We start from the raw sequence: 26,232 nt of genomic DNA, 5'->3' as shown, positions 1-26,232 counted from the left end.
GATCTCCCAACATGCTGGGCTGCACAGCGTTTCAACTGTGCAGCCTCTGGTTTAACGAGAAGCGCAAACCGTCTGTGGAGTCGACTTCTGTGCGTTTATAGCACAGAACCAGGAAATGCCCATGAAGGTTGGGTGAGGTCCATCCATTAGGTGGAATTTGCCCGAGACCAGCTGTGGGTGTGTTAGATGAAATGAAAACCATGCTGTCAACGACAAACGCAGTTGGATCACATTCTCTGGACTGAAACTTTCCAGCAAAAGTGATACTTTGAGTGTCAAATTTTAGGAGGTGTGTCACATCCAGGCCTTTATCTAATCCTACAACAGGAGGAATTCACTCATTTCCATGAAATAACGGGCGGGTGGTGGAACGACACGAGTTGCATTCACGGTGTCCATCCTCATCTGAGTGCTGAGTGTTCACTGTCTATTTCCCTCACAGCACAGCAGCTCCTTTAGATATCATGTGTGGGAGCCACACTATTTCTACAGTCAGCAGTGACAGCAGGGCTATATTGGGTCTCAGTTGAGACCTAGAACTCGGATGCTAATTTTGGACAACTCCAGCAACATAAGGGCGATCTGTTAAACGATACCGTTTCACTGCACCACAACACACGCCGTTCTGTGTTGGGCCTCCTCTCTGTCCTTTTCTTGGTTTTCCAGTCGCTGCAAGAACGAATCGTGCCGTGGAGCAGATGAACCATCTTGTCTCAGGCTGGGCCGCCGACTGGAACTGATCCGGGGTGTCTCCCGGGTTTTAAGCTGTCTAGATTGAAATGTAACACTCTTCCATCCAAACCCCGAGCCTTAATAAGGAAACTTTGCTCAGCACTCGTTAGATGGCTTTATTTTGGTGGAGAGAAAAGTCCTTGGCCTCTTGTCTTCTGTGACTGTTGCAGAATCCCCGCCCATATCAAAGCTGAATAAACACAACGCTCAGTGCTCAGCAGATTTTTCTCAACGCTGACAGCGGTTTTCATGAGAGGATTTGGGAACAGACAGGATGATCAATCAGTGAGACTTTATTCCTTCTCTTAGGTCTTTCGTGGACAGTGACGTCAGACTCATTCAGCCTCAGCTGATTTCCTTTGAAGACAGTCATCAAAACCTTTCTTCGTAGTTTTCCACAGTGGTGAAAATAATTGTATTGTATATTCACTAAGAAGAAATTTGAGACACTCAGTTTTGAGAACTTCAGTTTTTCCATTATTATTCTTCACGCATTATTTGACTGTCGTCATTATCAAATATTTTCAGATTAAGGTTTCACATTGAATACAAATTACCAAAATCAAATTACATATTAAACACGATTGAACACAAACAATGAAACAGAACAGAACGCTTTCTCAAGGTCCTTTACAGGTGTAGCAGGGAAAGACAGAAGCCAACTTGTCCCAAAAGACCAAGCACTTTGGAGAGGGAGGCAAGGAAACACTTCCCTTTAACAGGCAGAAACCTTGAACAGAACCTAAGACTCGTAGTGGGCTGCCGTCTGTCTTGCCGGGTTGGGTTGAGCGAGAGAACGAGAGAGAGACAAAGGTAGAAAGACAGAGAGGGAGAGACAGACACAAGGACAGGTATAGGAGGAGAGGCAAAAACAATGCGAGGGAGAGAAAGTGATAGACAGAACAGGAGCAGACAAAAACATAATATATTTACACTTCATCCAGTGATTCACAACATATAAGCTGCTGAGCAAGCGTAAATGTTTTTGATTCATATACCCAACTAAAGGATCTTAATCCTTCCACTTCCTGTCTTTCCCATTCTTTTCGTAGGAGTGATGTGTTCGTCATTCCGCCTGTGAGCACAGTGTCCTGAGTGTTGTTATTTCAGCCATCTGAGGACTCGATGCTGGAACTAATAATACCAAGCGAATGTCGGTTTGTTTTCATGTCCGGGCTTTCTCTAGCGCTCTTTTACTGTCCAGTCAGTCCGATCGCGAACAAAGTCACGGCAATGTGTGAAACCTGGGTCTGCGCACAGGTTGGGTGGGAGAATGCAGGTGCTGCAGAGCTGTGGGTTCCTGTGGCATTCCACGCTGCAGAGACCACTGTGACCCAGTCGCAATGATCGTACTCTGTGAGCTTGCAAACAGTCACACAAAACCACACTGGAATGTCTCATCATGGATTCTCACACTGGCTTCACATTATGGCTTTTGTTCAGAAGAGCTATGGTCATTTTGTGGTTTGAAGTTTAAAAGAAAACAACTCATAAGCTTGATGTAAATGTCTACTTAAAATGAGCAACAATGGACTTTGTGTTTAACAAAAAAAATAAAAAATACAGCATTAAAAAGGGTTTGTTGATGTCGCATTCTTCCTCAAGGAGAGTTTTTTTTTATTGATTTTGTTGTAAAGAGAGGCTTTTTTATCTAAAAGTTTATTTGGAGTCGTGAAAATAAAGGGAAGCAAACACACTGCCAAAGAGGTCCGGCGTCTTCCTCCTCTTCCTATTGTTTCAGTTCTGCACCAGAAGACTCTGACAGTCAGGACTGTAACAGGGAGAACAGTGGCTGAGCTGGAAGTACATACCAAGAAGTTTTATAGCCCTGTGGAATGGAAAGAAATATCAAGCACGTCTTTGGGCCTCACAAAAGCCCTCTCCTCTGACTCCTCTACCTCGCTTACACCACAGAGCCCATATATGGGCACATATATGGAAGATTCTGCCTCCGTGCGCAAACACGGAAACTTCTGGCCCTGAGACACGAGGAGCAAAAAGATTGACGGCAAATATTTAAAGAGGGGCCAGCTGTACGGGCAGAAAACGAGCAAGAAGCGAGCAACACTGAAACTATTACACTTAAAGAGGGTGAAGATACAAACAGAGAAAGATTCAGAAAGCGCTTTCAGCAGCCTTTGATCCCTGAGGGAAGAGCAGGACACAACTTTGATGCTCTGGAAGGAATCTCTTATCTTGAACTGGGAGAGGTTCAAGTTGCCTGTAAACAATCATTTACTCCACACTTCCCCCTCGACTTGCCAGTGTCTGGCCCACAAGTAAAAGCGAGGAGCGTGATAAATGCTTTCCGAAATTAAACACGGATTTGTACAGCAAAATGTCAGACTTTGTTTTTGTTTTTTCAGCACTCATGCTGTAACATGTCTGGCCCCTTCGTGAATTTAATTTCACACGTGAATTCTAACACGGAATCCTGCATGAGTTTGAAATGGATCGTCACAGTTCCCCCCGAATGCTTTCTCCCCCTCCCCTCTTTCCGTCTAAGCTGACTGAGCAGCATCAGATATGGCCGGCATTCTGCAAAGGGGGAACACAAACAAATAGTCTGGGAGGAGCCGCTATCGAGGCCACAAATGTTCCTCCATTATCCCACATTTGTGTGTGCAGCACTGGAGACCTTCACTTTTTGGTATTTACACGCCACAACTAAAGTCCTTTTCGGTGAATCATGGCTGCTTGTATCCTGCAACTTGGTGAACTCAAGTTCAAATCTCAGCTCTTACAGATACAGGCCTTACCGGTAATTGTACAATATAAAAACGTGAATGCCAACACTTCTTTTCAAACATTTACTTTTAGAAACACAGCATTTAAAAAGTCAGGTCAGTCTTAGGAGAAATTTAAACCACGCTAATCGTGTAGGGGGAAATAATTATATGGATGACTGAATGTGTTTGTGCCTCGTGTCTGGCCTGTGAGAGATTTATTACATGCAAGGGATGACAGATCCTCGCTATCTGTACTGCAGCAAAGAATTGGCACAACTGGAATGTTACCTACAGTCTCTTCAATGGAGCACCTGCGACTGAAAAATTTGACCTTCATGCTGCTGGAATTTGACTCCTCAAAGTATTAAGAGTGGCGAAAGTTGTGAAGTTTGATTGCCTTAGACTGCTCTGACATTCTCCATTAACTAAACATAATGTTTTCATGGAATTACAAACTTGCCGTGGGACACGTGCGATTGACATTCCTGATGACAAATGTTTTAACCGCCCAGAACCGTGTGAGCCGAGTTGTCACGGCCTTATTGCATCTATCCATCAAGTAAAATACTGCGGCAGTCTCGGTGCAGCGCTTGTGGTCGTAGGTCTTCCTGTGCTCATTGCTCTACCAGTTAGAGCCCTACAACTCCCAGTCCATCTCAGTGGAGCATTACAGTGAATGAACTCAGCACCAGTAGGCCGCTGACCAGGCTTGGGTTACAGTTTGGATTGCATCCGCTCCGTTTTCTGCTATGTTAACTGATTATGCCCCTGCATGGAGCTATCTAATCCCAGGGGTACCGTCTGAAGCCAAAGAGTTCTCTCTATATTTATCTGGACGATGCCTGCGGAAATCTTCAGATGGGATTTGACGAGGCTCAAACCAAGACCGTGCTTCTCAGTGTTTCGATCGGCGGCCATGCACCCGACACGGATCAAGAACGACCCATAACGTTCCCTTGTTGCTCTTTGTCAGTTACATTCATTGGAAACGCACACACACACACACACACACATCAGGGTTAAAAAAGCCTCACAACAAATGGCACATTTATGGTAAAGTGCAAGCAGTTTGAGAACATTTTTGAGAACTTTTAAATGTCTCCCAAGGGTCGTCTTATGCAAACATGGTTTCAGGCTTTAAAGCTCAGCTCCTCCCTCAGTGGCGACAGAGGCGAACCCGACATTCCATATACATTGTGGCTTGTCAGACCTAACTTTTTACGAAATGCAGCATTACAGTATTAGCATTAATGGGCTTTAAATGCTTTTGTTTCATTTCAAGATTCATGTGGAGAAACTGCATCTCCTCTTCCAAACCACAGTGTCCAAAAAATCTGGGAGATTTCTTCCCTAAGTGCGGATTTCCTGGATATCAACGTGAAGCTCATTTGATAGCTCATGTGTCCATCTTTTCCTCCTATATGCATCTAATCTTTAATTATTTACATTGGAAACAAAACACTTCTGTAGCCTCAGAGTTATAACAAGTCATTTATTTTTCATAACCACGGCCACCTCAAAAACCTCATTAGATGGCGAGGTAAAGACAATGACAGTTTACTGAATGTGAACATGAATCCAGCTCATCACTGCACCCGTGTCACTCAGCTGTTGCCTCCCGGGGGAGGACCGGATCAACAGCCAGAGAGAACAGGGATTCCAAAATCTGTCTGGCAAATGAGCAACAGTTGTCTCAGTAAGTAGGACAGACTGGATGTTGTGAGGAATGAATTCCGGCCACGGCAGAGTCTGACGACAGGCCGTCAGCTGTCTGCAGTAGATGCCTCAACACCCAGACGGGCTTCTTATGATAGTAAATTCTCGTTAGTGACAGAGAAATCTCCTGCAAGAGTAAAATGACAAACACTTATTTGTTCAAAAATCATACTTCTGCTACGAGTAATTCCCTTCGGCTGTGAAGAGATCCTGCGTTTCATTGCCGGTTTGAATGCAATGGCCGGACGCAGTCTTTTGTCAGCTGTTCTCGTGGTCGGCGTTGAAGGCCTTGAGAAGCCGGATTTTTTTTTCTTTTTCCAAGCAGCACAAAATTATATGTCTGGAAGTGTGTTTTTTTTCCCTTGAACGTCCATGAAAATGAAACTCTTTCTGGAGTTGTGGTGACTTCAGAATGCTACCGCAGTCCAAAAACTGCTGTGAGTATTTCAAAGACAAGGTTCATACTTACTCCCTTAAAACAGAGAGACAAAGCAGTGTGCCATTGGACTCCGCGCTCGAGGGCTTCGCTTTCGTGTGATATGCAAATCAGAGTGGAGTAACTATACTTTCACCACAGTGCGTGTTGACACCCTGAGCTATTTTTTACTATGCCAGTAAAGGAAAACATCATAATTGGGCTTATTTTCATTCTCAGGATGCCAAAGCAAATCCTGTGTGCTATTACAAACATCCCCTGAGTCCATTAATCGAAAATGACGTTGATGTTGAAGACAATAAAGCTCTAATTGGAAATCTGGATTTAAACCGGCACGCTAGTGTCAGTGGTGAGGACATTCAAGAAACAAGAATTATAAAAACGGTAAATGTGACTACAATATTCTCATTTCATAACTATTTAAATAATACTGCATATTCTAGGCCTGCGTGAAAAATTGACATTTAAACTTTAAGAGTATCTTGGATCCGTCAGAGCCATGTCTGTGCTGCTGTAGCCGCCAAGCTTTGTCCATTAATGGAGGTTAAATGGAATTTAAAGTGTTTAAATCTTGTGAGTCTTGAGCAAATGAAAAGCAGACTGAATGAAGAAAGAGTCTGTGTGGCCCATATTGTTCAGCGTCAGTCAGAACGTGGTGAGAAACCCTGCAAACACTGTTCTCTGCTCAGACTGGGCAGCCTCTGCTCGGGCTCTTATCCCGGCTGGAAGGCGCAGCAACAATAATGTATAAAACAGACCAAAGTCCGGGTGAGACGAAGCTTATTTTAGGTGGTATATCTCATTGCATTAGAACTTGGGCTCCTGGCGCAGCCCCTGGGGGCCACGTTACAGACTGAAGCAGGTGTATGAAAGAGAACGCGCTCCTAAAAATATCCTGAAGCGTCTCGGTGTATAGACTTGAGGACACTTGGTGTCCTCGGCGAGGTTTAACGCCTCGCTGTCTTGTTGCATTTCAATATAATGTTAACATTTTTAAAAAATGAAAAAAGGATTTTGGATCATTATTTTTGGGGGGGGTTCAAAAATTTATTATTAACTATAAATCAGAATTAACCCTGAAAATACTATTTAAAAAACCTTTTTTATTTTTTTTATTTTGCAAAACAGTTATCATGAATGAAATGCTACATCAGTCAGCTGTTGAGCTGCTGTAATTAGGCTTTGTCCAGCCTGTCAGCCAGACAGGATCAACACTTGTCCCCGAGGACAGCTGATAGATTATCAGGTAAACACGTCCCTGCCCAGAGCCCCGGGACTGTGAACAATGCCTCTAGGGCTTGCTTGGCTTACCAAAAGCATCTCTTCTCAGACAGCCCACTTGCGTTGAGCTACTAAACCTCATCCCAGAGGGACTTGGACTCCCCAAACCCACTCTGGGACAAGCGATGGAACTGTCACTACAGCTGCCAGGGGGGGGGGGTCCCGGACCCAGCCTGTCTGTCAATGGGGAATAAGAAAAGAGGATTCACACGAAAAGTGTCCCAGGTTTCAGTGATATTGGACAAGCCCAAGGCGTGGTAAAAGAAAGTTATTTAATGATCTGCTCATCCAATCAGAAATGGCATCTGCTCTCCTGCGCGCATTAAATGGCTTGGGTTACATCACAATTAGGAAGCCCTTGCTTGGGGCGCTGCCTTGCTCGTCCATCACATCCCATATAAAGGCGTATCAAAAGTCAAATGTCTGAGAGCAACGAATCACCGAGCAGGCCCTTAAAGAACGCCCGAGCGCGCGCACACGCCTCCTCCAAAAAAAAAAAAAAATGTATTGGATGTCCAAAGGAATCCAGTTGCCCCCCCCTCCCCTTTCAACGTACATATTTGACAGGGCACAGCGAGGCAGAGCTTGCACTCCAGCTCCGCGTTCAGCTCAGGCACAGACCCCCCCCCCCCTCGCTGCTCTCCTTGGTTTTCATTTGGGACGTTTTGTTGGTGCCGCCGTACAGCAGAAAGCAGCCATGGATGCCATCAAGAAGAAGATGCAGATGCTCAAGCTCGACAAGGAGAACGCCTTGGACAGAGCTGAGCAGGCGGAGTCGGACAAGAAAGCAGCAGAGGACAGAAGCAAGCAGGTCGGCTACTACTTTTTGTCCCCCCCCCCCGTTTGAGGAAATCCTCAGAGATGCGTAAATAAAACAAAATTAATCAGCAGCGTTGTAAAGCTGCTGCTGCGCTTTAAATGGATCGCCTCCTAAAAACGGATAATTACGTTTATGGATAAACCGAATAAGGATTAAAGAATAAATCGCTCTTCTCTGTTTTTTATTCTGTTTTTTTTTTTCGGGGGAGGGGGGTACTAATTCACAAACTGTTTTTGGCAGCTGGTGATGTAAATACAGCCTATAGATAAACATGTTTTAATATAGTTAAAATATGTGTATAAGCGAAATATTTTACAGTAGACTGAATAACCGCGTGTTTGTTTTGTCTTTATGTTTAACTCTAAAATGTCTTTTATATGCATGCATATAGTTAGACGACGAAATAAGAGAGTTGGAAAAGAAATTGCGCGTAACTGAAGACGAAAGAGATAAAGTGTTTGAGGAGTTCCAAACTGCTGAGGAAAAGCTGCTGACTGCGGAGGAGTCTGCCACCAAGGTACCTGATCCTGGCGTGCATGGTCTCTCCTAACCTTTCTCCTCTCTTCCCCCTGTCCTGTCCTGTCCTTTCCTGTGCTCTGTGTCTTTCTGTGGACGCTCTTTTGCGCCTTTACGCGCTCACGCAACTCCCCATCTCCTGAACACCTCAAACTTCTGCGCACTGCCTGACACTCCCCTCAGCTTGAGGACGATTTGGTAGCTCTGCAGAAGAAGCTGAAAGGAACTGAGGATGAGTTGGACAAGTACTCCGAGGCTCTTAAAGATGCCCAGGAGAAACTTGAGCTGGCTGAGAAGAAAGCCGCCGATGTAAGTAAGGGGTTCCCCACGGCACTGTTCCCGCAACACGCTTCTTTACATCTTCATTCTCTGATCACTGAGTGTGGGAACCGACAGTTCAACGCCACAGCAAAAAAAATGTCCACTTTCTGAGGGACACTGTCTTCATCGTCATGACGAGAGTGGACTTTTTTTTTATCTGATTGTTGTTGAACTGTCTTTGTATGGTTTATTATTATTATTATATTACATTATTATTCACAATCACAAGTCTACCCAAAGAACGTCAGATGTAAATTTATTTTTTACTGTAAATTGGCAAGAACCAATTATAACTTCTATTATAAGACTTTTTTTTTTTTTTTTTTTACATGGATGTGCTCATTCTTACAGGTCTAAAACTGAAGAAGTCATTTTCAGAGTCAACAGTAAAGTGGCTTAACGTTTAGTCTTCCTCAGAGAGAGAGAGAGAGAGAGAGAGAGAGAGAGAGAGTGCCTGGATAAATATAACCCACTGCTTTATATGGTCAAGATAGAGTTCCTATATCTGCGGGCTGCGCTCTTTGCTTACCACAGGAGTAAAAAAAAAAAAGGAATTTTCCTTTAAACTATTCCAACCAGCTTACAAGTAAGAAAAGTTTATTCCCTGATAAAATAGCTAAAATCCCGATTTCCTTTAAATACAACGACTCTTAACGCCAATTAAAGATTGTGACCTGCTTGGATGAAAACAATTATATCCTCCTTCAAAAATAAATGAAATGTCCAAAATACTGTGACTATCTGTCCCGTCGTAATAATCATTTAATTGGATTCCTGTGGTGATTTAATATTACAAAGTTAGAGACTTTTTGCCAATTACATTTGTTGTATTTTATTCCTGCAAGTTTAAATCCTGCTGTAATCGCCCTGAAAATAATTTAACTACTACTTGTGTTTTATGGTTTGCTCCCATGCCATATACTTGGAGGGTTTTTTTGCGATATTTGCAGTCTTAAACTCAGCCTATAATTACTGTATTTAGAGAAGACGCTGAATGGACGCTCTCATCTTGCCTTGGGTACTGCCCAGAGTCGACCGACAGAGGGCGCCACAGCTCCTTCGTTTGTACTCTGTAGTTTTCATTCAGAATACATTGGTACTTATATTAATACACTTTCATCTTGTATTATATCATAAGATAAATATGTCCACAACAAAAAGCAGCCCGATCCGGCCGCTCCCGCTCCACCGTCGTTCATGTCGTCCTATTTCGAAATCAGAGGCACTTCCTGGACAAATAGCGGCTTCCAGCGCGTCTCCAGGAGCGGCCAGCCCTTCTTGACGCAGCTCGTGTCGCACTCGAGGGCGTCATTTCACTGCTTGACATTTTCTCGGAATAGCTCCTCTGTGGCATTTTTAGTTTATTTTTAGTAATTTCACACTTTAAAAAAAAAAAAAAGAAAAGAAAAGATGGCCGGAGCGTCGTCGCTGGATGCCGTCAAACGGAAGATCAGATTTCTGCAGGAGCAGACGGACTGCGCGGAGGAGAGAACCGAGAGATTACAGAGGGAGCTGAACGCAGAGCGGAAAGCCAGGGAGCAAGTAAGCATGTTCCCCGGACAGTCGTGGCGCGGCGTGGCGTGCGCACGGTTTGATCTTTGTCTTGGTGCTGGACGCGGCCGCAGCCGGCCGTGGAAACGTTAGGCCGCTGATGGCCAAGCAAGAGTCCACGCAGAGATTAACCGTGTGCGTAATGAACGTATCTGTGCGTGGCCTCTTATTGTGGACGACCCCCCCCCCCCCCCCCCCCCCCGTGGTGCGCTTCGCTGTAACGGTCCCATTCAAACTGCCATCCAGGAAGTTTGGTTTATTCCACCCCCACCAGGAAGTTACAACTTAACCATGGCCACGTTTTAAAGTGCCACAGTGGGCTTTATGCGCGTTCACTTGTCCTTATAAGGAGATCAGGTTTACGCAACCGCGTGTTTTCCGTGCGCGGCTATCGAGCCTGAAGAGAAATGTCCCCGCAGCGCAGTTTGCTTCTGCCTGACCGAGGTGTTTCAGGTGGAGTCCAGTTTATGGCGTCTTGGTAAAGTTCTTGCAAAACATGCAGATGCACTTTGGTCCGGGCGTGCGTGCACTTACGCGCACGATCCGCGGGTGAACGGGAGCGCTGGTGGTCTGCTGCTTTCTTTTGTGAACCTTGGGAGGACAACGCAGAATCTCATGCGCCCTGAACCAAACTGAAAAGCAGAAGTTTCTGCTCGTGCGGATCCGCGTGTTGCAACCGGTTAAATTAATACTCAAAGGTTGCAACAAATGGCGGAAACGCAGGGAGCCTCTCTCTCTCTCTCTCTCTCTCTCCTCTGTACACGTGAAGCCCTCCTATAGGATCACCTCCAGAGACTAGTTTTCAGAGTTCATCCAACCTAACTTTATCATTATATGATCAGACGGACCCCGTCCAGACAGGTTTAGCATCTGTGCGTTCTTTGGGCTGACGTGTGCGTCTTTGCGTCTGCGCGGTGAAAGACGTTGACGGCTTCTCGATCTTCCCTACAGGCTGAGGGAGATGTCGCTTCCCTCAACAGGCGCATCCAGCTGGTTGAGGAGGAGTTGGATCGTGCTCAGGAGCGTCTCGCCACCGCTCTGACCAAGCTGGAGGAGGCCGAGAAGGCCGCCGACGAGAGCGAGAGGTGGGTGCCCCCCCCCCCCCCCAAAAAAAAGAAGGTCACCGTTAAAGTAAAAGCATTAAAGATTGTTCTGCTCCCCGCATACAGAGGCATGAAGGTCATTGAGAACCGGGCCATGAAGGACGAGGAGAAGATGGAGCTGCAGGAGATCCAGCTGAAAGAGGCCAAACACATCGCTGAGGAGGCCGACCGCAAATACGAGGAGGCGAGTTCCCCGACCTCTGGCACCGAACCGAAGCGGCTGCTAACAGAATTCTGTTCTCAATTAAACCGTCTGACAGGCTGAGGTTCGAGCTGGAACAAGCCGTCCGCTGACCCGGAACACGTTTTATTGTATTTACACGCCTTCGGTGAAGCAAAGTTGTTCGTAGATTATTCTTATTGTTCACGCATCGCGTTACGGCGAGCTGCGGAGAGCTACTCCGTTGCTTTAAACCACGTCCTGCTGCCATTGTGTCATCCTCATCTATTGGCCGGGGGGTTGGGGGTTAACTCTTTGTCGCCCTGCGCCCACAGGTGGCCCGTAAGCTGGTCATCATTGAGGGCGACCTGGAGCGTACAGAGGAGCGTGCCGAGCTGACGGAGAGGTAAGAGCCCCCCCCCCGCACTAAACGCCGCCTCACGCTGCGCCTGCATCGCAACACCCGTTGGCTTTGAGCACTAACACTCAAAGTGCAGCCGTTGTTTCAGTTTGAAGTGTGTGTGTGTGTGTGTGTGTGTGTGTGTGTGTGTGTTGTGCTGGTTATTTGCATGCTCTCCGGGGCTGGAATGGTTTATTATGGCTTGTACTCACCCGCCACGCCCCCCCTGACAGAGAAGCTCGCCGACTGACGGATGCGCTAGACGTTTTGGATCACGGCATGAAATCACTAAACTCCTCGGTGGAAAAGGTACTGCCAACTAAAAGTCACGCGTTTGTGTTTGGGCTCTCCTCGCTGACTCTCCTGCTCGCTCGCTCGCTCTGCATGCTCCCTCTTCAGCTCTTCATCGCTATCCACTCATTCCCGCTCCTTTAAGGCTCCTTTAAGGTTCCCTCCTTTGTTTTAATATCTGTAGTTCTTATTTATTTTGTTTCTTCTCTCTCCTCCTCCTCCTCCTTTCCTCCCCCTGTTTCATGTAAATCTCTTCTTCGCCCCACCCTCGCTTCCCTCCTTTTCCTATACCCCCCCTTCTTCTCCGTCTCCTTTGCAAATTCTTCCCCCCCCCCTCGTCTAAAACCTCAGCAAATGCTCTGAACTTGAGGAAGAGTTGAAAACTGTGACCAACAACCTGAAGTCACTGGAGGCCCAGGCTGAGAAGGTGAGTGCGCCCCGGCGGGCGGGTTGGACGGGGGGAGTAGGAGAGCCAGTTACGTAGAATCTGTTCACGTTTGTGTGTGTGTGTGTGTGTGTGTCGGCCGGCTGAGTCGGACCCGTGCGCCTGACACCCGTCATTGTTTCTGGCCCACAGTACTCACAGAAGGAGGACAAATACGAGGAGGAGATCAAGGTCCTGACCGACAAACTGAAGGAGGTAAAGTTTCAGCAGGCGTTCTGCGGAGTCACGGCGCGTTTGTTCCGGTCGCGTGACCTAACCCCTAAACGTGTCTCCAACGCAGGCTGAGACTCGCGCCGAGTTCGCTGAGAGATCAGTGGCCAAGCTTGAGAAGACCATCGATGACTTGGAAGGTAGGGTTCTGTTCTGTTTTTGTTTTTGTTGTTGTGAAGCTGCGTCCTCTGAGCTTTATCACCTCTCCAGCCCAATCGTTACTTTCCCCCCTTTTCAGTCCTATTCTCTCCTTTGATTCCGTCATAGCCGACTTGTGTCTCAGTGGCGCGGTAGGAATGAAAGATTGTGATGTTTGCCAGAGATACCAGCTTTAGCTGTTGACTTAGTGTCCAGTGAGTCACAGTGTCAAATACCTGCCGCTGCTCTGCAGGGCAATGATGCGTCTTCCCATTTCCATTTTCTGCTGTAACTTTGTTTTCCTCTTCTCCCTCTGTTTTCAATATTTCTGTCAACCCTGTCGTGGTCCGGATGCTTCACCTTTCACCTCCCCGTCACGTGCTCCTTCACCTTTGCACCTTTTCTCTGCACACACTCCCCCTCCCCCTGTTCTCCTGGTCCATCTATAGATGAGTTGTATGCCCAGAAACTGAAGTACAAGGCCATCAGCGAGGAGCTGGACCACGCCCTCAATGACATGACTTCCATGTAATTCTCAACTTGCTGCACCTGCTTGTTTCTGCCCTGCATCCCCCCCCCATCCTCCAACTGTGTCACCTCCATCGCCTCCCTTCGTATTTCCTCGCACCGTGTCAAAACCGTCCGTCGAACCTGCTCCAAGGATTTTATAGTCTTAAAACGGCTGTTGTGGAATTCCACGTCTGTGTCAGTGAAGCCCACCGGACTATTAACTCCGAATGGTTTCCTCATACCACATATCGCCGTGGCGACATCTTTGTGCCGGTGTCGTTGGAGTGTGAGATTAATGTGGGCGGGACTGCGAGACTGCATGAACCAGCCTCAGCATGAGTTTACTATTCGAGTGTGTATTGCATTACTTATTGTCTCTCGGCGTTTCGAAACATCCGAGGTGTTTTCACGCGCCTGTTTTCCGTGCATGAGAGATGACTTTTGAAGCGCAGGCGACTTTCTCAAGAAAGCGCCTTTTCGCGACTCCGATTCGCTCCCCTTCTTTCGGAGTATTTCCTCTCTTGGCCTTTCCCCTTCTACTAACAAGACCCACCCCTGTCACGTGATTGGTGGTGGTGCCCCCCCCCCCGGCCGTTCGGCCATTCTGTGGGAGATGGATGGAGCGTGCGACCGTTTCTTTCTGGTCCAATGCCGCTCCTTGCGTTTCATCAGAAAGGTCTCGCTGTAAGCAGCGGCACGAACCGGACTGAACTTCGGTTGGTGTTTGTCTTTTGTGCTCGCCCTCACAATGCATTCTCATAGTGCATTGTGCTTTTGTGCTTTTGTGGTTTGGCCCGTGTGGCTCTGGTGTACTGTGGTGCTCCTCTGAAGCGTCCGTAGATCCCACCCGGACCCCCCTGGTTTACTTTACTTCTTCTCTCCCACACAGATAAGTTTTTCACTCCTCACCAAAGACGCCTCCTGCCGGTTGAGCGGCATCTGTCCGTTCTCTCCAGCCTCCTCTCCGTTCCCCCCCTTCCTCTCTGTCTTTGCTTTCCTATCCTCCTCATGTTTTCATCCTCCTGTCAGAATAAATCCCATCTCTTGTACAGAATCCTAGAATCTTTCTGCACTGTGTAAAAAAAGAAAATACAAATAAACACCCTTCCTTCTATGTAAGCTGTATCTCTTTACTTTTACTTTTCTTTTCTTTTTGATGTCTATTTATTTCCAAGCGGCTACAATAAAACCAGGACGCCTTGATTTTGAGTTCTGCTTTTGCTTTCTTTTTCTCCACAAAATCGTTAGTTGAGCGTTGACCTGCTGTCCTTGGTGCCATTTTATAGTTGACCATGTTCTTTTTATTTTCTTCAAATATTATTCTGTAAAGCTGAGATGTTCGGCCGTATCTCAGGAGTCCGACTGGCGCCAAGACGTAGAATAACTCCAGTTGCTTAAATGAAAGATTGAGCCAGGTTGTCTTCTCCCTTAGAGCCTGATGCGTGTAATCACTTTTTAACATGTAGAACTGTTGGAGGAAAAGTGGACTGGAACGTTTTGAGAATGGGGGGGGGCTTGGTTTTGGACTGCGGTTAAGTAGCGTTATTGGGTGTAACGGAGGATTGCAGAACAGTACGTGAGATTGTTGAGCCTCACCTGGCTGCTGGGAATAATGGCTGAAACCGCTATCAGCGGTGCGACACATGGGCTTTGTATGATACATGGTATCCTGTCTTATATTTAAATAAACATACCATAAGACATTCTGGCTGTTTTTTTTATTAAATGCTTTCCAATAAATTCGGATAAGAAGTGAGATATTTGTTAGTTTTTTTAGTCTTGCATTTTTGAGACATTTCAAGCATGCTGAGGCTTTCTTTTTTTTTTTACCGTCAATATGGGTTTATCCAGTTCTTCCAATAATGTTACAATTCAATATTATTGTTTATCTATTTTATTGGCACACGCCCAAGTTTAAGAATCAGATTTTAATTAACTTTAATCTTTCTTGGCTCAATCGCGACACAATTTCCTGCCTTGCTTGAAAATCTAAAAAAAAGTGGATTTGCCCTACCAGCAAGAGCATGAAAATGTTGTCTGATTACTGGCCGGTATGTTTCACGAGGTATAAAAAGCCACTGGGGATCTGCGTTAGTGACGGTAGGTGTCAACAGGCATCCCTCTTTCCCCGTTTCCTCTGAGTTCCTGTCCTCTTTCTTTTTCCCAACTTGCTCTCTGCCTGCAAAAATTTTTTTTATTGCCAACAAGCTCTTTGAGGCCTTGAATGGAGACGTGTGAAAGTCTTGTTTTTTTAAATGTGTATATGCAAATTTAATGAACTAAAACTCTTCTTCCGTCCACAAATTTTACCTGCACTGTTTGAAATGTGTGTTTTTTGTCAAGTAATAATCCAGAAAGTCATATTGTAGACTAACAGCCAAGTATTATAGCTTTGTACTATACAATAGATTCATAATATTCTTAATTTAATAACTTTGTGTGCATTACTGTTGGCTTCCTGCGTATTAATAAGAACTAGACTTTAACTTGTTTGCATGCATTTATTCTACTGGACATCCCAGCCTCGTTTTCTGTCAGTGGAGTGAAGACTGGCTCTATAATCAGATTAAATAACTGACCTGAGTTATGTAACCAGCCTAGTTGTAATGCAAGCTAACTGACTCACTTTGACCTGCCTGTGTGAGATTAAAACTCCTTTGTTTGATGTTCTAACAGAGAAACTGTCACATGCAAAAGAAGAGAACCTCGATATGCACCAGATGCTGGACCAGACTCTAATGGAACTGAATAATTTGTGAAAGCACAGTCTGACCCCCAAAACACACACACACACACACTGTGGCTTTGGCTTTTTGTGCTTGCACCTCACTTACCATAAACCCTTCCTCTCGTGCCTTGCCCCTGGTGGAGATCAAACAGCCAGATGCTTTCCCTATTGCGCCGTCCTGCCTTCAGCGGAACTCGGCCGAGGCGAAAAGCTGCGGGGAAGTAAAACTTAACCATTCCCTTTTTGAAGAAGCCTAAACTGAGAAACGTGATTTGTTTTCTCAAGCCAGTTTATACCTTGAAATACTCTCTGTGTTTTGCGACCCTTGAGATGGTGTCTTGCTCTCTTTTTGTGACAAGTCATCTGGTGAAATGACGTGTTCCACTGGTTACAAAGATTGTTTTCTACATCTGCATCAAAGCTGATCTGGTACAGGCCATTCCACCCTGATTATGCACATGCCAAAGGACAAAGTGAAGAAATGTTGCACTTAGTTTAACCTCAACATTATTGTACTCCATTTCTCAGTCTGTAAGACAAACTCTGTTTGCAGATACACAAAATGTCCTCACAACTGTACATATACATTGGCCATTCCTGTCAGTATCTTTACTGGTGCTACTCTATCATTGGGCAATGACAGCAAATCCTAATACAGTGTATACTTCAGGTTTTTTTCCCCAGAACCACAGTTCAAAATGTATTCATCTTGTCTATGAAGTGCGTCATTCATCAGATTGTGCATCGCTTTAACATTTTATTAATGTAGATGTTTCAGGTGTTTCTCATATCTGAAATGTACAAAATATGAATATAAATAAAAGCATGTTTTGAAAGTTTTCAAACATTGTTTGTGGTGTGTGCAAAGCGTTCATCATATACAGTATATTTTATCACCTGATTAGATTTTAGGGTGAATGTGTAGAACCTGAAATAGTTGCAAAAGAAAAGGCAACTTTGTTTTACCGGTATTTATCATCTCTTCATCAGCTGGGAGTTTCTGTATTTCATGCAAATTTGGAATTCAGAAAAGAAAAGACATCTTAAAGTTGTATTTACACGAGGCTGCGTATAGCGTATTAAAGAGGCTGAGGGAATTGCGGCCTTATTAAAAATGGAATGTTGGACTCTGTAATGGGTTCCATTTTTATTTGGCAGCCATGGATGATGTCACAGATTTATTTACCTGAGAGGGTTTAATAATCTGGCATGTCTAAAAAGAGCAACGTAAGCTTAATTTCTTTATTTTATTTAAAGAGTTTGTGTGTAAAACTATATAAAAAAATCAATTAATCTTAAATCCACGGGCTTGTGCTGGACGTTGTCTGCATCTTCATTTGATTACTTTGATCTTGTTCAAACAGCAAACAGGAAGTAGATTGTGGCCAATGAGATCACGATCTGCTCGGAGACCGGTAGCGTTGGCCGGCCTCTATAACAATGTCGCAGCTGTCGTCGCGTCGTTTTTGTATCAAATGTATTCTCCATCCAGGACGCGAGTCGTTTTTGTCCACGCCGCGAGTCAAGTCGCATCAGTTTGAACGTCGGAGTGTTTATCTTCATCAGCAAAGACGATATCTGGGCCGGTCCAAGTCCAGTGTTTGGACATGTGGGGTCTGCGTGGGAGTGGCTTTAGCTGTCGGCTTGAAATATCATTCCGATGCAGACAAATACTCGTGTGATGATAAAATGGCAACAGGGACGATAAAGCGCTACCTCGGCGCCATTGAAGCGAGCAGGGAGCTTTTGGAGCGGCAGAAGGTAAGACCTGCGAGCGTCACTGGCGCGTCAGTGCGCAACCGTGAAACCCCGAATTGGTGCGCGTATCGCTTTAACAGAAACCCACGTGGCCGGTACAGGAAGTGTCGTCCGGATGTGACGCGCCAAAATGAAACAAAATGTGTCGACTTGTTGCGGGTTCGCTGGACGGAGATTACATTGTTTGCTGTCGCCTTCTGGATTTCCGCTTTGCTCCCATTCATGGATCGTTCCCGGAAATGTGTGAATGACTCCATTTTTAGTGTTATTTCACATGTTTGAACACTTTGGTTAATAAAATCCCGCATAAACATTTTAACTCTGAATTTTATTACATACAAATTTGCTATAATTTACATGCCAGCTCTTGAGCATTTACACAAACAAGCAGAATGTGAACCCTTCACATGAACAACTTCAAAGATGATCATAGTTTAAGTAAGAGACTAGCAATTTAATAAAGATTGAATATTATTTCACAGGCTAATGTTGGGTTTACAGCATGCACGTTCATCCATCTTTTTTTCATTTTGTTTACCCGCAATGATTTTAGATCTACAGCAGGAGGTCACTGTTGAGTGACCCACACAGTGTCGACACAGTTTGTGTGATGTGTCAATACGCTCCTTGAGGTATCATTGAACTGCATGTTGTGGGGTTGGCATCTGTGCAGACAAGGCGATGACGTCATTTCACGACTTTTCTTTCTTTTCTTGCTCTTTTCGTTTCTACCTTCTGCCTGTATTCGCTTCGTGCCTCCGTCAGCTCAGGGTTTAATGTCTGTCTTGTGTCAGGTGGAGGTTGGAGCTCCGGGGGTCGTGGTCGGTGTCGCTGTGGACGGCGCTCCAGTGTGGTGTGAAGGTTGGTGCACGTCATTCTGCTGCTGCAGCAATAATGGCTCAGGGCGTCGTGACGTCATGATAACTCAGATCATAATTGTTGACTGATTTGGCCCAACAGCATTATATTCTGAACTGAAATCTAGTGAATGGATTTTTTGGGGGATTGTTATTATTCCCTATGTAAGTCTGATTTTTTTTTTTTGTGCCGATTCATTCATTATTTCCTTGGAATATTTTTTTATATGTTGAAATATTAAAGAAAGTTTAAATTAAAAATACATAAAACATTTCAATCTATCACATCAAAAATCGGTTGGTGTAATGTTATAACTCTCAAGCCAGACAACCCACATTCAAATATGTAGGGCATTTCATTTAGTTTATTCATTTTTAAATAGTTATTGTTTGCAATTGGGATGTTCATGTTATTAGTTATTAGGGGAAACAAAGGATATGAATGCCACCTCTAGCATATCTCGAGGTCAGCCAGTCCGAAAGCGGCGCTGCATCCATACACAGGTTGAATATGTCGCCATGCACGGTTTTCATGTTCTGAATTCTTCCTTTAATTCAGGCATTGGTTATGCTGATTTGGAGAACCGTGTGCCGTGCAGCCCTCAAACAGTGTTTCGTATTGCCAGCATAAGTAAGTCCCTCGCATCAGCAGCTGCTGCACGGCTGTGTGAAGAAGGGAAACTGGATCTGGACGCTTCAGTCCAGAAATATGTCCCAGAATTTCCCCAGAAACGATTTGATGGGCAGGATGTAAGCTGAGCAAAATGTCTGGTATCTTATATTCTGTTCCTTCACATCTTCAGCTCACTTGTGCATTGTCTTTCTTTTTTTTTTTCAGGTCACAATAACGACTCGCATGCTTCTGTCTCACCTGAGTGGTATACGTCATTATGAGAAAGACGCACGCAAAGTGAAGGAGAACATGGAGAAAGCTAAGCGATCGCTGAATGTCCCGGCGAAAGACGATGACAAAGATAAAGCTGAGACACAACGAAACTCCAAAGACAAAGAATCCATTCAGCCTCAGGAGGGAGTTTTTGCTGAAGAATGTTTCCTCAAGGACAAATATGAAAGTGTCACTCAGGCCTTAGACCTCTTCAAGGATGACCCACTCATTTTCAGACCTGGTAATACAAACTCCTATAAATGTAATCCATTTTCATCATTAATGCTTTGATGAGTAAAACCGATTCATTTTCCACTACATGCAGGGACAACCTTTCTGTACTCCACCCATGCCTATACCCTTCTTAGTGCTGTTATGGAACGAGCTGCTGGACAACGCTTCCTGGATCTCATGATGAATATGTTCCATGAACTCGGAATGGGCAATACTGTGCCTGAGGAGAACGACCCCATTATTTACCACCGCTCCAGGTAAATCGCCCATTGGCAGTTAGCTTATTGTTTACTTACTGTGTTATTGTCCCATTCTTGGTTTTAGTTTTCAACAATTCATCTCCATTGACATATTTTCTGCATCATAATGCATCACAAATTTATTTTCATTGGGGGGAAAGACCGGGAATGCAGATTAGCCAGTCTAATAACTGTGTGTGTGTGTGTGTTTGGCCACTCAATTCACTGAAACGGCCACCCTGTGGGGGGGGGCATTGTACCGTCGTATCCCCATCGCCGGATTTAAAAATCCAACCCAAACAAGACCAAAGTGATCTCTAACCCAAACGAGCATAATCTGATCACCACAGAGAAAACGGACGGGAGAGAATACTCGTTTCCTCCGTGCCTGTCCTGTCTCACAGTCCAAAAGGAAAGGAGTGATAGAAATCACAATATAACATAGGGTTAGGGTTAGGGTCAGGGTTGGCTGTGCAGGAAGCGCTTATGGTAAATCCTTTTTGAGACCTGATTCAATGTTCATGCTCCTCCTCAGATATTATCATTTCAACCAGAGAGGGTTTGTTGTGAACTGCCCATATGTGGACAACTCCTACAAGTGGGCGGGAGGCGGCTACCTTTCCACGGCGGGAGACCTGCTACTTTTCGGTAATGCTCTTCTCTACAGCTACCAGGTCGCCCACCTGAAGGACCCTGAGGGCTTCCTCCCTGGCTACCTCAAACCACAGAGTGTCATAGATCTGTGGACGCCCTCTCCCATGACAGATGGCCTCTGGGATAGGGATGGACACTATGCCCAAGGTTGGGTGGTTGTGGAGAAACTACAGAAATATGGCCAGTCCAGAATGCGCAGACACTATGTGTCGCACACGGGGGCCGCCGTGGGGGCTAGCAGTGTCCTCCTGTTGTTGCCGAGCGATGAGATACGAGAACTCAAAGGACAGACTCCCGCGCTCCCACGGGGAGTGGTGGTCACCGTCCTCACCAACATGGCGTCTGTGGAACTCAGCGGCACAGCGCTGAAAATTGCACAGGAGTTTGACAAAGCCAGAAGCATGTAAGAATATTTAGTATGCGTTTATATTTCAGCGAACCTTAGCGTCTTTGATTACCACTTTTAAATATTTTAAGAAACTCTACATGCTATTTTAGGAGTTGTTTTTTTAGAGACCTCAGCTCTGCAGCCACTAGGTGGAAGCAAAGCGTTGTAGTTCTAACACTGAAATAAGGCCAATCACTGTGTTGGATAAATACAGCGGTTCATTTATTTATTCAAGCAGGATGTTACACATTCAAAGTTTGTCATTCATGTCGTGGCTTTTCGAGCCAACCCTGTACAGAAACGTCCTCGTAGCAACATGTAATGATTCCTGAAAAACCCTGGAGTGTGTTTCTGCAGTCCTATCAAGCTATCAGCAATCAATAGGATTTATTACAGCATTGTCAAGGGGAGGGATCTTATAAGTTATATTTCTTCCCACTCATTTTCCTGAATTTAAACAATTTCTATGTGTGTAATGCAGTGTACATGAAAATTCTAACTCTAAATAACCAATCAATCAAAACAAAAGTCACAGTCCGGCTGACTTTGGAGATTGGGGTGAGTATCATTATTTATCTTGAATTAAAATAAGATTTAATTGTCTGAATTACTGTGCTCCAAAGCTTTTTCATCAATGGGAGAAGCAATTGTAGCGGTGAAGATAAATATCAACAGTCCAAACGCAGATTATTTCTCTTCTACTGGTCATTGAGAACACTGAAAGTCCACATAAATAGATTAGTAGACTTAATAAAGCCCAACAGGTTTTAATTCTCTTCAAGCGGAGCCAGATTTGATGCCACGATTCTTATTATGAAACCCGCGGGATCGCGTTTGGCCTGTTTTTAGATTTAAGGAGGAAGATGAATGGCCTGGAACACTCTAATTATACAATTTGCTCTGTGTGTGTGTGTGCGTGTGTCTCTGTGTTCCCAGGTTTGTCAGAGTTTTCAAAATGTACCATGGGGACATTTTTAAAAACTGAGGTCACCCTGACCAATCCTGACTGCTTCTGGGGGGCAATTATGGTCAGTCAGGATTTTATGTAGGTTTAGTTTAATAACAGGCTAGCGGCTGCGACTCGTCCATCAGGATCCTCACACATACGAATACGCATGGGTGTGTGTGTGTGTGTGTGTGTGTGTTGGTATGTCTGTGGGTGGGCCGCCAGAAATCACACATCATTTTCAAGGGATCATTACATGTATTTAGACGATTTGAAAATATTTACAAATCACATATTAGGCATAGTCAACAGATGAAACAAGGGCTGTTTTAGATTTACATATGTGCTGCTTTATAAATGCTTTTCAGACAAAGCACAATCTACATTGAAATGTAATTTAACAAAAGTAACTCCTCTGTAGCTGTGTGTAAAACAACAACAACGACGTGCAAAGTGAGATTCAATTCCCAACCTCTCACTTCTCTTTCACATATAGTGTGTCTTACGGAGTTACATATTTCAGCCACGTGAAATCTCATGAGACAATTGATTGGCAATCGGCTCTCTCTTCGCTGAATTCAGATCAGTGAAGCGCTGATCTTCAGAAAAGTGACACTCCTCTCGATCAACGAACGCACATCTGGGAATCATGCTCTCGGTTTTACTTTCCAGTACTGTTGCTGAGTTTTCTTGTTGCCCTCCTGCTTGGCTTTCAACATCCTGCGTGAGGACACGGGTGGTTTGTTATGATCTTTTTTTAAGGCTGTAATCTGGCTGAAGCGCTTCAGCGCCGTTTGACATAGATCCGTAATGATCTTACTTGCGTGTGTAGTAGATAATGACTGCCAGCATCACGACGATGAGGAGGATAACAATGACCACGGCCGCAATTAGCCCCGCCTCCCCTGCGTTGGTGGAACTGCTGAAGAGCTGGAACTGCTCACATCTGCTGCCTTTGTAATTTTCATCGCACCTGACGAAGGAAAATAACAAATGTTGCTTATTTTTACAGCAAAGGTAATTCAAAATGTTTTTTTTTTTTAATTCGACTTACACACAGGACAGTGTATTCATTGCAACTATTTTGTAGCAGGTCCCTCCGTTCATGCAATAGGTCGCATCCTGCCCTTCGCAAAGATCTCCATGTTCTACGCAAACACAACATTTCAGCATGAATGTTTTTGAACCAAATGGTTCGTTCTTACGTTCTTTAATTCGGATGTTTTTCTTGCAATTACCTGCCATCATTTGGACGTTTTCTTCTGCTGTTTCCTGAGAGGATAAGAAACTGATTTGTCAAAGGAAAAGGAAGTAGGCTCACCACGGAGGAATGTGATAAAGAGGCATTTCAAATGTCAGCAGCAACCTCTAAACCACCTAGAGAAACAGGTATTTGAATGTGTTACATGTCAAGAACTTACTCAGGGTTTTTTTAGAAAAATATATCACGGCTGTGACTGAAATAAATCAATATTTCCTTACCAGCTCGTGAAATCCCAGTTTCAGTGCTCAGTGCAGGTTCTCAAGGTAAGTCATAGTGTCGCTTCAAAGAAACCCAGAGCTGCTTTTCATTGGAGAAGACGCGTGGGCGTGTCCCACCCTTGGCCTTAAAAAAATGTTGGGATTGCAGTTTGTCCACATTGTAAACGGCAAGCTAAACGTCAGGATACTGTCTAATGACTGGTTACTGTGGCAAGTGTGTCTCCCAATGATGTCATTTAGTGACGTGGGTAATGCATAGAGAGCGGCCAGGGGTTGTTGTGATGATGAGACTATTAGAGAAAGGCTGGTTATGGGAAAGGAAACCAACGGCTGCACACGTGAGCTTCTCAGGCGAGGGTTGAATGGCTGCTATGCAAAGAATGCGTGAATGGAATCGTGGGAACTTTTGTCAGTCTGAGAAACACTTGAAGCCACTTCCTTCAGAGGAGTCATTACTGCAAAATGCTCAAAACCGTTAGCTGAGCCGACTAGCCATTCTCAAATGCTTTTTTTTTTAGGGAGGCCTTCATTTATTTTGAGCCACCTGGTGTCTGTCAGCACAGAACATAATCTTCAACCTTTCAATCCTCCATATTTCATCAGAGGAAGCCCGTCTGTTGACACCGACCTGCCAAGAACATTCTTTCATCCATCTTCTGAATTTGCTTTTGTCCGTTACCGGGTCACGGGTCGTGCTGGAGCCTATCCCAGCAGTCATCTTCTGACATCTGGATACAAAATCCAGATACTAGCTGAGCGTTTGTCATCAATGCATGAACAAACTGGAGCTGGCCCTTAACTTTGCCACCAGGGGTCCATCAAGCGTTCTAGATTTATGGTTCACTTATTTGTGTGTTTTTGTTTTATTGATTTTTGCTGTCAGCGAACATACTATACTACATGCTACATACTATAGTATTGTAGTTTTTTCACAGTTGCATTTATTCTATACAAGAGGATTTTATTTAAGTTGTTTATCTCATTTGACTTTATTTGGAGTTGACAGATGTAATAAAACAATGAAAGTGTTTAAATTGTTCTGCCTAAATGCATTGTTAGCTGGTTATTTTTATTTCCAAATGCAACTTGTTCTGTATGTCGTAAAGGATGTAACACTTTGAAAATGAAAGTTTAAATTAACCAGAGACCATAAAGAGATTAAATCACACCGGGTATGATGCACAGAACCCAGATGCAACCAAAGTTGATGAAGCGATGTTAGACATGTTGCAAATTTACAATGTGAAAATGTTGGTCAAGCATTGACAGTAGACAATTTTCCTCAGGGTCCCCTAAAAGCTTGGATTTTGGGTTTGCCCCTCTGGAGTCTATAGGATCGCCACTGGCCGCACAATAGGCAAACGCCAACCCAGTTTCATTTTTAGGCTCCAACTCCTTTCTGGGGATATTAAAATGAGCTGCAGAGTATAATAATGACGTTAAATAGAACAGACTTGGGTTGCAACAAAACACGTGCAGTCATTGTAAGAGTAGGGGGGGGGGGGGGGGGGGGGGGGGGGGGGGGTGTTATCGCGAGGAACTCTGCAGCTTCAGAGGCGAAGTGAAGCGAGTGTTTTTCTACGTCGACGCATTTAAAGAAGGACGTCTGCAGGCTCTCATGGCTTCACGGGAACACAGACTCCACGCATAGAAGCCTTAATCAAGATGCATTTGTGCGGGATTTGTTCTCCTTTTAGTAAATCGACGATGACTTGCGCGCCCTGACTGCGCATCTGCTGGGATCCCCGATCAGCACCTGGACAGCTCCCGGTCGTGAACCTGGTCTGATGGTCGGGCGCATGGAGTCCCCGGTGTGATTGTGAGCGGGGGGGGAAGCCCTGCAAGCACATTATGCCTCACTCTGAAATCATCGTTGCGACTCCGTGAAAGCCTCCCGGTCTCCGCGGACGGATGGCGCCGTCGGCTCCGGAGGAGCTGTTTTCCGAGGGGCGATAGGGATGCTTGGCAAAAAGCACATTTAAGGGGAATCGCAACTCGGCAAGATTTCTGCTTCCCTCACACTGATCATCATCTGCCAGGAGGGAGATATCGCCACCATGACTGCGAGGGCAAAGGAGCCACGACCACTCCTGTGCACAATGTAGAGCGTGGAACCGTAAGAGGTTAGTGCGCATTTGCGCTTCTTTTCCAGTCGGCGATGACATGAAGCGCTCTTGTTTTATGCTGTTAGGAAGGATGGGAGTGTGCGGCCTGTACAGTACAGTGTGTGAGAAGATGCTGGTGTGGTTTCATAAATGCATCTTGAACCAGCCCATAATGATTGTTCAGTGTAATGAAATGGCAAAAAAAAAAAATCTCCCTTTGGAACAACCGTCTCCGGTGATGATGATGGAAACTCCAACTCAGGGTGTGAAAGGTTACAGTGCTCTGCAGCAAACACACACCTTATTGGTTGCTGCTCGCTAATCACCTCTTAATTAAATGATTCCACAGGAAGTGGTGCACCTATTGACATTTTGGCTGTGTTAACCGACCTTTATTCCCGAGTATTATGCTAATGAGCACATATATGGGTTGCTGTGGGGATGACCTGGGCCGATTTACCCTGAGGAGCATTTAATCTGCTGCTCTGCAGCTGTGAATGTTGACTCCTCGTCTCCTGTTCCTACCTTGAATCCGTGAAATATTGTGCCATTCATGAGGGTGTAAGCAAACGCAATTCATCTCTAATTGACAGCGG

At 44.9% G+C, this 26,232-nt stretch overlaps 3 protein-coding genes across 7 annotated transcripts; 2 read left to right on the top strand and 1 right to left on the bottom strand.

Annotated features, from left to right (window-relative positions):
• Positions 1–7,489: 7,489 nt before the first annotated feature.
• On the top strand, positions 7,490–16,920 carry tpm1 (tropomyosin 1 (alpha)). 5 transcript variants are annotated; one of them, XM_068739288.1, is made up of 10 exons: positions 7,504–7,705; positions 8,414–8,539; positions 11,054–11,187; positions 11,272–11,389; positions 11,701–11,771; positions 12,408–12,483; positions 12,634–12,696; positions 12,782–12,851; positions 13,299–13,377; positions 14,249–14,473. In XM_068739288.1, exons 1-10 carry the CDS (start codon positions 7,592–7,594, stop codon positions 14,250–14,252), a joined length of 855 nt encoding a protein of 284 aa, XP_068595389.1. In that variant the 5' UTR covers positions 7,504–7,591; the 3' UTR covers positions 14,253–14,473. The 5 variants fall into 5 exon arrangements, with proteins under 5 accessions (XP_068595392.1, XP_068595391.1, XP_068595389.1 ...); XM_068739291.1 differs by lacking the exons at positions 8,414–8,539; positions 13,299–13,377; positions 14,249–14,473 and adding exons at positions 8,106–8,231; positions 16,036–16,133 and having other exon boundaries at positions 7,490–7,705; XM_068739290.1 differs by lacking the exon at positions 14,249–14,473 and having other exon boundaries at positions 7,499–7,705; positions 13,299–13,381.
• Positions 16,921–17,776: 856 nt separating this feature from the next.
• lactb (lactamase, beta) lies at positions 17,777–21,158 on the top strand. Its single transcript, XM_068739915.1, has 6 exons — positions 17,777–17,848; positions 18,640–18,706; positions 19,262–19,452; positions 19,541–19,829; positions 19,914–20,079; positions 20,597–21,158. Exons 1-6 carry the CDS (start codon positions 17,777–17,779, stop codon positions 21,120–21,122), a joined length of 1,311 nt encoding a protein of 436 aa, XP_068596016.1. The 3' UTR covers positions 21,123–21,158.
• Positions 21,159–22,313: 1,155 nt separating this feature from the next.
• On the bottom strand, positions 22,314–23,310 carry LOC137894346 (pro-neuregulin-4, membrane-bound isoform). The gene is made up of 4 exons (XM_068739829.1): positions 23,288–23,310; positions 23,104–23,197; positions 22,870–23,022; positions 22,314–22,769 (listed from the first exon to the last, which is right to left on the bottom strand). Exons 1-4 carry the CDS (start codon positions 23,295–23,297, stop codon positions 22,697–22,699), a joined length of 330 nt encoding a protein of 109 aa, XP_068595930.1. The 5' UTR covers positions 23,298–23,310; the 3' UTR covers positions 22,314–22,696.
• Between the last annotated feature and the right edge of the window lie 2,922 nt (positions 23,311–26,232).

This window comes from Brachionichthys hirsutus, chromosome 5 (assembly GCF_040956055.1).
Source record: "Brachionichthys hirsutus isolate HB-005 chromosome 5, CSIRO-AGI_Bhir_v1, whole genome shotgun sequence".
Lineage (NCBI taxonomy): Eukaryota > Metazoa > Chordata > Actinopteri > Lophiiformes > Brachionichthyidae > Brachionichthys > Brachionichthys hirsutus.
Note: the sequence above shows the minus strand (reverse complement) of the source record. Positions and strands in the feature narration are given on the sequence as shown.